Source organism: Muscardinus avellanarius (assembly GCF_963383645.1).
Source record: "Muscardinus avellanarius genome assembly, chromosome: 10".
Lineage (NCBI taxonomy): Eukaryota > Metazoa > Chordata > Mammalia > Rodentia > Gliridae > Muscardinus > Muscardinus avellanarius.
In genome coordinates this window covers 111,197,214-111,207,788 of record NC_137796.1, presented here as the reverse complement: position 1 = coordinate 111,207,788, position 10,575 = coordinate 111,197,214, and the positions used below count along the sequence as shown (strand labels likewise).

Below are 10,575 nucleotides of genomic sequence, written 5' to 3'. Positions count from 1 at the left end.
TCGTCGTACTGGTGACCGGGTCCTGGATCTGCGCCTAGCAGGTGTTCTTGATCGAGACCTACCCCTCCGGGCTGGTGTTCTTGATCTAGACCTTCGCCTGGTGGGTGTTCTGGAGCGAGATCGCCGCCTGGTAGGTGTTCTAGAGCGTGACCTGCCCCGCCGGGCTGGTGTTCTAGAACGAGATCTGCCCCTGGTGGCTGGAGATCTAGAGTGTGATCTGCCACGCCTTGCTGACCTTGACCTGCCTCTTCTCTGATTATTTCTGCTTCTAGACCAAGCTGGTCGCTGAGCAGACCTAGAGCGGCCACGCCGCTGGGGGCTTCTTGATCTTCCCCACCTCTGTGCAGATCGGGACCTACGCCATTGAGGTGACCGGGACCGAGAATGACCTCTCTTAGTAGGGGTTCGAGACCGAGATCGCCCCCTCTTAGTAGTAGCAGGGCTACGAGACCTCCCCAACCTACGAGAAGGACTAGGAGAATGTGATTTATCCCGCTTTGTTCGGCCATGGGACCGATTCTTTGATGTGGGAGAAGAAGAAAGCTCTCGGTGGGCCCCAGGAGCTGGTGTGGGTTTAGGACTCTCAGGGGAAGAGCTAGCATGCCGAGAAACTTTGGTAGGTTGAGGGGATGGTGGACCACTCTCTGAGGATGATGACTGGGGCGGTTTGTCAGGAGACTTAGCTGGTGAAGGGCCCCGGGCTGGGGAGGCCTCAGATGGGGGGTTCACTGGTTCCTGACTCAAAAGGGTTGTTGTAGGAGTTTGTGGGGAGCCGCCATGTTGCTCAGCAAGGAGCGGAGTGGGAGCAGGTGGTTCTGGGCCTGCGCTGCTCCTTTCCGGAGAGGGGCTAGGTCGAACTGCAGATTTCTAAGAGTGGAAGAAAGAGTAGGGATAGGAATACGTAAACACCAAATCTTCCCATCACTCATAAGATACCAATATCAACACACACATTATACCAACTGGTCCTTTTCCTCACCACAGGTAATAACATTCATTAACAAGACAGCATGTAACATAAAGCACAATGGGAAAACATAAAGATGTGGAAAAGTCTGTGAGGCCCCCCCCCCCGAGTCTTACCTAGAAAAAAGATGCACTATATTTAACAAACACTACTAGAAAGCACTCTGAAAAGAGGAAAACTATGTTTTCTTGTTTTGTTCTGTTTGGGTGTTAGGGATGAACCCAGAACTTTGTCCAATCTAACTTTCCTTGCCTCACCCCCCCCCCAAAAAAAAATTGAATTGAATTGAATTGGGGGAGAAGTACTAATGGTTAAAACCAGGGACAAGCTAAAAAAGGTACAGCTTCACTCCTCCCTTTTTAAGATTTTTAAACAGTCTTGCTAAGTTGCTGAAGATGGTGTTGAACCTGTGTTTCCTCCTATCTCAACCTCCCTAATACTGGGAAGCCCAGAATGTGCCACTACAACCAAATCAAAAACGGCATTGAGGGCGTGCGTGCGCCAGGGAGAGGGGCGGGGGGTTACGGAGAATGGAAACCAGGGGCATTCTACCTCCAAGCTACACCGCCAGCCCAATTTTTTCTTTATTTTGAAACAGGGTCTCACTGAGTTGCAGAGGACCTCACTAAGTAGCTGAGGTTGTCTGCAAACTGCGATCCTGTCTCTGCTTCCCAAATGCTGGGATTATAAGTGTGTGCCCCCATGCTCGGCAAAGAGTATTTTTAAATGCAAAGAGAATGTAGTTTCCTAAAGTGAGTGATAATTGGACACATCCTTTAAGAATAACTATGTTAAAAAGGAGTAGCATGAGCTGACTATGGTGTCACAAACCTGTAATTCCAGTACTTGGAAAGCTTGCACAGAAAGATTGCAGGTTTGACAGCCACAGCAACTTAGTGAGACTCTCAGTAATTAAGCAAAACTCTTTTAAAATAAAAAATATTGGGAATGGTGGCACAGGCCTGTAATGCAAGCACTTGTGTGGCTGAGACAGGACTGCAGCTTCACAGCCAGCCTCATCAACTTACCAAGGGCCTCAGCTTCTTAGGGAGGCCTTGTTAAAAAAAAAAAAAAAAAAAAGAGGGCTTCGGTTGAAGATCAGAGGTAGAATACCCCTGATTTCAATCCCTAGTATAAAAAACAAAAAAGTTGGGAAACAGACTTTCTGTGGTAATAAACTTATAATTGAAAGTTAACTAGATGAGCTATAAAACTGAGATATAGCCGGGCATGGTGGCGCACGCTTGTAATCCCCGCGCTTGGGAGGTTGAGACAGGAGGATCGTGCAGGTTCAAAGCCAGCCCAGCTGGCTTAAGAGACCCTGTCTCAAAATAGGTCTGGGAGTGTAGCCCAGAGGTAGAGGGCCGCTGGGTTCCATCCCCAGCACCACCAAAAAAACAAAAACAAAAACAAAAAAAACTGAGACATAAACTACACAATGTAATAGTTGAAACAAGAAAAAAATTGATCAGGAATCAGAACTTGTATAGACAATACAAAGCAACATGAACTACTGAAGAGACTAATCCCTTAAGGGTTATCAGACTACTGACAGGAATCCCAGTCAGTTGAAAATTTTTTGTAAGCTATGACCAGCATAAACTATACAAATGCCCTAAGTATTTTAAGTGTAATGCTGGTTTAAAAAAATCTTTAAGTTCTATGAACATCTATAAACAAGATAATGACAATGACACAAAACCTATATCTCGTAAAGTTTGATTCTAAAAACTTCACAATTCAGCTAGGCATGGCGGCGCACGCTTGTAATCCCAGCACTAGGGAGGCTGAGACAAGAGGATTATGGTTCATGGACAGCCTCAGGCTACGCAATGAGGCCCTCTGCAACTTAGTGAGACCATATCAAAATAAAGAATAAAAAGTAGGGCAGGGGGGTATAGCTCGGAGGTCAAATACCCCGGGGTTCCATCCCCAGACCAGCAAAAAAACTTCACAATTCAACAAGTCATGATCCTAAATTATTTGTGGAAATGTTAACGGGGTAGGAATGCAGGAAAAAAAAAATTCCAAATTTACACATTTACAGTTTTTTTGGCGTGTGTGGTACTGGAGGTGGAACCCAGGGGCTTTTCTATCTCAGGGCTATACTCCGAGACCTATTTTATACTTTATTTGGAAATGGTCTAAGTTGCTGAGAGCCTAAGTAGCTGAGGCTGGCTTCGAACCTGTGCGATCCGCCTGTCTCAGCCTCCCAAGCGCTGGGATTACAAGCGTGCGCCACCACGCCCAGCCAGTTTTGTTTTGTTTTGTTTTAGTACTGGGTATTAAACTCAGGGGCATTTACCTCTGAACTACACACCTCCAGCCATTTTTATTTTTTCTTTTAAAACAGGGTCTCCTAAGTTGCTACGGTTGTCCTCCTGCCCCACCTCCCACATACTGGTATATGCACCATCACACCTACTTAGATTTAAACTTTTCTTAATAAACTGTCATCTCTCCCCTACACTTTATATACCCTAGGCCACTTAATCAACATCCACTATCTTGGGGACATACCTCCTTCTTGTCTTTGTCTTCACAAGGGCTGCTAGGCTGTTTTGTAGAGGGCTCTGGGCTGTTAGGCCGCTGTGTGTTGGTGGTACTTGTTTCAGCAGAAGGCCCATCTCCTTCCCCTCGACGCCCTGGAGCAGGGGAAGGACTTCGTCCAGTAGTCAAGGCAGTTGTGTGGGTTTTGGTTGCGGCACTTCGGGACCTATGAAAGTTAATGAAGGGCAGGGAAGAACAAGGAAATCAGTTCAAGGGAGAACAGAAAACCCCCTCCCCAGCTCCCATCCACCTTTCCTAATTGTACAGCCCTCTTCCAAAAAACCTTGTCACGATTCAAATCATTCATCGAGAAGCAAATTCAGTCCACTTTGTTCCTTCTCTTCCCAACACAATCCCAGAAATGTTCTCCCTCTACCCCTTTATTCACCTCCCCCAAACATCCCAGACCCTCCACCCAGCCCATTCCCTACCCACTTCATTCAAAACTCACCTCTGAGCCCACCTCCTTCAGGAAGCCTTCCCCGATTAAGGAAGCCAGGGTAAGGATTCCTTCCTCCCCCAGACACCACGAACAAATCACCCTCCCCCCTATTCTGGCAGTCCATATACATCATAACGAAACAAAAAAAAACAAACAAAAAAAAAAAAAAAAAGAGAAGGGGAAATGTATATGTCTGTCCATCCTGTTGCTTTAGCCTGTCAGCTCCTAGAGGGCAGGGACCGTGTCTTCCGAATGGTCTGTGCAGCGCCTAGCACACCGTGGGCGCTCAATAAATATTAAATCAATTAACCCATCACTCCCTTTCCCTCCCCTCCTCCTGGACTACCCCTTACCGACTGCGAGAAGTATCAGAGGAGGAAGCAGAGTCAGCAGAGGTTGACCGGTGGGCCCGGCGACTCTTGGGAGCTGGTGTTGTACTTCGTGACCTGAATGAAGACCACCACAGAGCTCAAGAGGCTGTCACAATGAATTCTCTTTGCCCATCCCTCATTCCCTTTACCATTCAGAGACATAGCTGATTCTGCCCTCTCCCCATGGGGACTCATTCATCTACTTACTAAAGAAATTCCCCTCAAATTCACTCACCGCTTCCGCTTCTTGTCCTTAGATTTACGTTTGCTCTTTGGAGTGGGAGACCTGGAAAAAAAGGCAAGGTTGTTAGAAAGCAACTTTTAAAACAGAAAACTAAAAGCGAAAAGAACTAGATGGCTTTAGTGACAGCAGAAAGAAGCCTCTCACAGGCCACGTAAAGAGCAAAGTCACCACACCGGCTCATCACTCCCTGTGCCACTTCACTATGCCTCCATGAGCCAAAGCGCACTCACCTGTGCTTTCGTTTCTTGGACTCAGATTCCGACCTATTAGAAAAGAGAGAGAGAAAAACAAAACCATAAACCTATACCTGTGCCTAATTCCAACACGCCCTGTCCAGTCACTCCTAAGCACTTCAACAACCTCATACCTGTGCTTCTTCTTCTTTGAGCTCTTCTTTCTCTCCCGTCGAGGAGAGCTGCTCTCAGACCTGCTGAAGATGGGTTTAGAGGCAAGGTCATTTTGCTGGTTTCTTTTCTTTTTTGGTACTGGGGATTGAACTCAAGGGGCATTTGACCTCCTAGCTACACCCTCGGCCCCATTTTTTATCTTTATTTTGAAACACTGTCTCATTTGATTAGAGCCTCACTACTTGCTGAGGCTGTGCTGAACCTGTGATCCTTCTGTCTCAGCCTCCCAAGTACTGGGATTATAGGCAAGTGCCATGACACACATCTCATTTTACTGACTTCTTCCCTGTCTCTCTGATCTACAACCCACCCTTCAAAAGTAGTTTGTTTTTTTGGTGGTACTGGGGATGGAACCCAGGGGCCTTCTACCTCTGAGCTATACTACCAGATCTATTTTTTATTTTATTTGGAAACAGGGCCTCACCACACTGCTGAGACCCTAAGTAGCCAAGGCTGGCTTCAAACCTGCATGATCCTCCCGCCTCAGCCTCCCAAGTACTGGAATTACAAACATATGCCACCATGCCTGGCTCAGAAGTAGTTTCTAAAGCACCCAAACAACCCAACAGCGTCAATGTCACAGACATTTCTTTACTCTTCCAAAAGTATAGCTAGCTGGACGCCAGGCATGGTAGCACATGTTTGTAATCCCAGCATTTGGGAGGCTGAGACAGGAGAATCGTAGTTCGCGGACAGCCTTAGTCATTTAGTGATGCTCTTTGCAACTCAGTGAGACCATTTCAAAATAAAAAATAAAAAATAAAAAATAGGGCTGGGAGTGTAGCTCGGGGGTAGAAGGCCCCTGGGTTTCACTCCTAGCTACACCCAAAACAAAAAACAAATGTATAGCTAACTCCTTAAATCAACAAACCTTTTGAAAATGAAGAAAATTACAGAAATCCAAAATGCCAACCACTTCTCAACTGTCATAGCTACAGACTCAATCTCTCCCACTAAGAAGCACACATTTCTTCTCTCAGCTGAGACCTAAAATGGTAACTCCCTTCTTCCTAACAGCTGTCTCCCGCTCTCTGAAAGCAAAATCCTCATCTTCTAGAAAGTACATCACAGGATTGGTCTTCTGTATACAAAAGTAATTTCTCAACCAACTTACCGCCCTCTATCTTTCTTCTTTTTCTTCTTCTTTTGCTTTGGGGTTGGTGAGCGAGAACTGCTAGACTCCCGAACAAGGCTGGGAAAAGATAAATAAAAGATAGATGCTAAGAGAAGTTGTCAGACATTTCAATCTCAGAAAAACAACCTGAAGAGTTTGGGAAGACATTAGAGGAGGGTATTTAGAACCAGAAAGAGAAGCTGATACTGGTTTCTTGGTCTTTAGTACCTGTACGGTTTGGGAGGCTCCGGAGCTGGTTGTTTAGCTTCTCGAGCACGACGCTGAGGATCAAAAGAGCTGCCATCCACATAGGAATCACTGATGCCAAAGGCAGCACGGAGTCGCTCATTCTTCTTTTCATTCAATTCTGCCAACTGATGGGTCTCAGTTACCCTAGAGGGAAAAAGGCAAAAATCTGAGGAATACAAAAAACAAAGGGCAGAGCAATATTTAGAACATAAGTTATAAGCAGGAGCCAAACAGCCATGGGATAAGAAAGATGAAGGTAAGCAGGAACTCCCAGGCAAGGAGAGAAGGTAGCAGCAGCAGTCTGAGGGAGCCAAGGGAGAGCTCAACACTCACGCTGGCCTCTGCCCGGGGGTCTCCTCCTTGCCCCCAGGGTTCACATCCTTCTCCAGCAACATGAGTCGAAAGGTCGCCACTTTCTCTTGAATTTGCTGTTCCTCGTACCTGAAGGACAAATCCCTTCAGGGTTAGAGCTTGATAAGACACTTTCCCCAGTCCCAGGCTTACATCCCCCTCGTTCCCAACAGGGTCCCTTCCTTCTTCATGCACACACAGACCTTTTCACTCACTGTCACCCTAAAGTCCCTTAAGTCCTTCTGATCTTTTCCCAACAGCTTTCTTCCCTCTACTCATTATGTCCCTTAGAACACTGGACTTTAAACAAGCTCCAAAACCAGGGGCAAAGAGAGGAAAGTTTGCTGGCAGAGATCCCAGTGTGCCTCCCCAACTTCAACAAGGACACATCTTTTATTTCCTGAGATTCCAAAGAAAGGTATATTGGATAAAAGGGGTGCCATTGATGAAGTTTGAAAACCACCACTCTAAAAGGTTTTCTGCCTTAATGTCCTTTTCCAAAATTTCACTCTCCTACACAGCCCATGATACTTATTCAAATATTCTTCCAATTACCTCAATCTTACATCCTTTTACCTTTCTATTTCCTACCAATGACACCATCTAACACCTCACCTAGCTTTTCTCCTGCCTCTCATCTCTGTTTTCCCATCTCTTCCTTACAGCGTATTTCTGTTCCTCAATTTCCCCCTTTCCCCATGTGCATCCATCTAAGTAACTGAGTCTCCCTCAGGCTCCCATTTGCACACCAGACAGTTCCCTCACTTCCCACTTTGCACTGCCCCTTAACTCCTCAAATTTCTGGTTCATTTTTACCTTCTCCCTTACAACTCCTCTTCCAGACCTCCTTCAACCAACCCTAAGCTCCATATATCCCACCTAACGCCCAGCTCTGCCCTCATTCAGTGCTTGGCTCTCCCCCAGCCCTCCCCTCACCCCTGCTCTTCCATCATCTCCTCCAGCTCGAGGCATCGCAGCTCCACGCGCCGCTTGCGCTCGTGGTCCAGGATGTCAGGATTAGGCCGCTTCACCAGGGCAGCCTCCAGGCGCCGCAGTTCCTCCTCTCCCTTGTAGTCAGGCCGCTCACCCCGGCGGCCCCGCACCAGGGACAGGTTGCGCTGAACGTAGCCGTTGGTGCCGCTGCCCCGGGGCGTCGGCAGCCCGATCCCGTTGTACATGGCCCTGTGCCCGGGGGCACCACCGCTCCTGGGGGGGAGCGGGGAGACACGGGTCAGGCCCATGGCCCCAAACTAACCACTTACCACCTCCCACACTCCAGCTCTCCTGTCCTCACATTACCACTCCATTAACTGAACAAAACTTCTAGTCTCCTACAAACTCCTCCATCCTTCCCACGCTGCTTTCTTTCTACCAAAATCATGGCCTAGTTCTTACAGCCCTTTCTCTCAATGCTTGAGATTTCTAAATCATTCCTCCTTACAGCTAAATTTCCTTTTTCCACCCTAGGCTAACATAAATTCCTCTTTCTCTCAAATCTTTTCACATTCTTTATTCTTCTTGGGCCCCAGTACATGCATAGTGTCTTACCAACTACTCTAATGTCTAACCCCTGGTAACTAAGTTCTCCAAACAAGTCACACCACCAGACAGATCTGCAGCGCCAAAAAGCCAGTCCATGTTTAAGAAATATCCCAAAACTTACCTAAGGATTTCAAAGTATCCAATATCAACAAAAAATGAACTCAACAGTCTCTAGAATGACTGGTTAAGGCAAATTAAGTGACCTATACTGCCTCATCCAGACTACAGCCAGCACACATATTTGAAACACATAAATAATCTCATCCTTCATCCCCCATGGAAGGATACATTTCTTTGATTCCAAGAATCAGTTATACCATTTGTCAAATACACTAGTATTTTACTATATGACTTGCAGCTTCTCCAGGTCTCTAATTCTGGTTAAAAATATCCTGTTTTCAATTCAATGCGCTAAACACATCAAATCAACCTTCTCTGTTCCACCACACTTTTCCTATATACTTTGCCCTAAGTGTGTGGTGTGTATGTGTGTGTATGTGCGCACAACCAGGGGGCTTTTCTACCTCCAGGCTTTACTCCCAGACCTATTTTACACTTTATTTGGAAATAGGGTCTCACTAAGTTCCTGAGAGCCTAAGTAGCTGAGACTGGCTTTGAACCTGTGAGATCCTCCTGTCTCGGCCTTCCAAGCCGCGGAGATTACAAGTGTGCAAAACCTCATCTGGCTCCTAAGCTTATTTTTATATTTATTTTCTTTTGGTACAGGGGATTGAACCCAGAGACTGTCTACCCCCGAGCTACACCCCTAGCCCTATTTTATTTTTGAAACAGGATCTCAGAGTCTCACTACTTGCTGAGGCTGTCTTTGAACCTGCGATCCTCCTGTCTCAGACTCCCAAGTATTGGGACTATAGGTATATGCCACCATACACCGCTTGCACTAAGCTTATCTAAAATACTCTAAATATACCTTTTTATTAGTGTCCAATTGCTCGTTTTCCCTACCAAGCCCCTGTTGTAGCACTCTCTAGGGTTTTCTTTTGGCCCTGCTTTATTCCTCTCACCTGTTAATCCTATGCCTCAAACCAGGTTCTACACTCTCAATCTGTTCCCCAACAAGATTCTGAAACACCCCCCACATCCTAGTTTTTCTGGCCAGATTACCTGTTGACATTCAATTCCTTTCTCCTGCTATATATGCTCTATTTCTTTTCCAATGAATCCTCTCCAAGTAAGTTTCACAGAGCATGAATGTGAGGGAAAATAACACCAGGGAAAACCCAAAGGAAAAGTTAAGTTGGAAAATTAAGCAAAGCAGATGGAAAAAAGAAATAGAATTCTGTGTGTGTGAGGGGGGTACTGGGGATTGAACCCAGGGGCATTCTACCTCTGAGCTAAACCTCCAGCCTGATTTTTTATTCTTTATTTTTGAATCAGAGTCTAAGTTGTACAGGGCCTCACTAAGTAAGCGAGTCTGTCCATGGGAATCCAGATCATCCTGTCTCAGCCTCCCAAGTACTGGGATTAAAACGTGTGCCACCACACCCGGCTAGGAAACAGAATTTGATGACAACTGCATTTAGTAAATTCCAAAATAAAAAGCACAATACAAATGCCCAATCAAAAATACTAAAGCCTGAAGAATATGAGGAAACGCTGAATGAAGAGGGCTGCCCAGTTTGTTTTGCTCTTGCGTCACCCCAAGTCCCTGACCAATCAGAGTAGCAGATCCAAGAGAAAATCAAATGCAATAAAAGATAATGATGCCAAAGCAAATGAGTGACGGATGGGGCTAAATTTAAGAAAAGCAAATGGAAATGTAAGAAGAAATGAGAAAACTCTTTACAGCACAAGAAATTAGCTTCTCTACTTTCCAACTCTCATTGTTTTCTAAAATCATTCATTCTTCCCCACCCTAAACCTAAGGTTGTTGCCTCTCCATATCCCTCATTTCTGCTTCCCTTGCAAAAACACTTCTGACCCGCAATCAATTCATCAGTCTAACCACTCACCCACACTTCATACCATTTTACACAAAAATCCCCCCCTCCCTTGAGGGAAAACCAATAGCTGCTAAGCAAAGGGTATTAAATCACAACATTTTGGATAACTTTTGGAGAACGGACAAAAATGGGAAAGGATAAGAAAAAAAAAAAAGGTATCACAGCATTCAAGGTAATGCCTAAGACATTGAAAGGAGGAACAAACTACCTAAACCCAAAAACTCTTAAATAAAACTACAGTCCACAGACTGAGTATGCATGTAAAAGGAAGCTACAGACAAAACTTTTTTCTCTTGGAATGTTACCAGAATGGCAACGAAGAGTACCTTGAAATTCTGTATTAAAATATTCCAGAAAGAAAACGGCACCAAAAT

At 45.6% G+C, this 10,575-nt stretch overlaps 1 protein-coding gene across 1 annotated transcript; it reads right to left on the bottom strand.

Annotated features, from left to right (window-relative positions):
• Positions 1 to 740: 740 nt before the first annotated feature.
• Positions 741 to 6,449, bottom strand: LOC308268883 (uncharacterized protein; the record flags this gene model as incomplete). The annotated part of the gene is made up of 9 exons (XM_080703986.1): positions 6,324 to 6,449; positions 6,096 to 6,173; positions 4,942 to 5,004; positions 4,805 to 4,837; positions 4,566 to 4,616; positions 4,313 to 4,405; positions 3,969 to 4,027; positions 3,488 to 3,612; positions 741 to 867 (listed from the first exon to the last, which is right to left on the bottom strand). The coding sequence occupies exons 1-9, from the start codon at positions 6,442 to 6,444 to the stop codon at positions 741 to 743; spliced, it is 750 nt and encodes a 249-aa protein (XP_080560112.1). The 5' UTR covers positions 6,445 to 6,449.
• Positions 6,450 to 10,575: the final 4,126 nt, after the last annotated feature.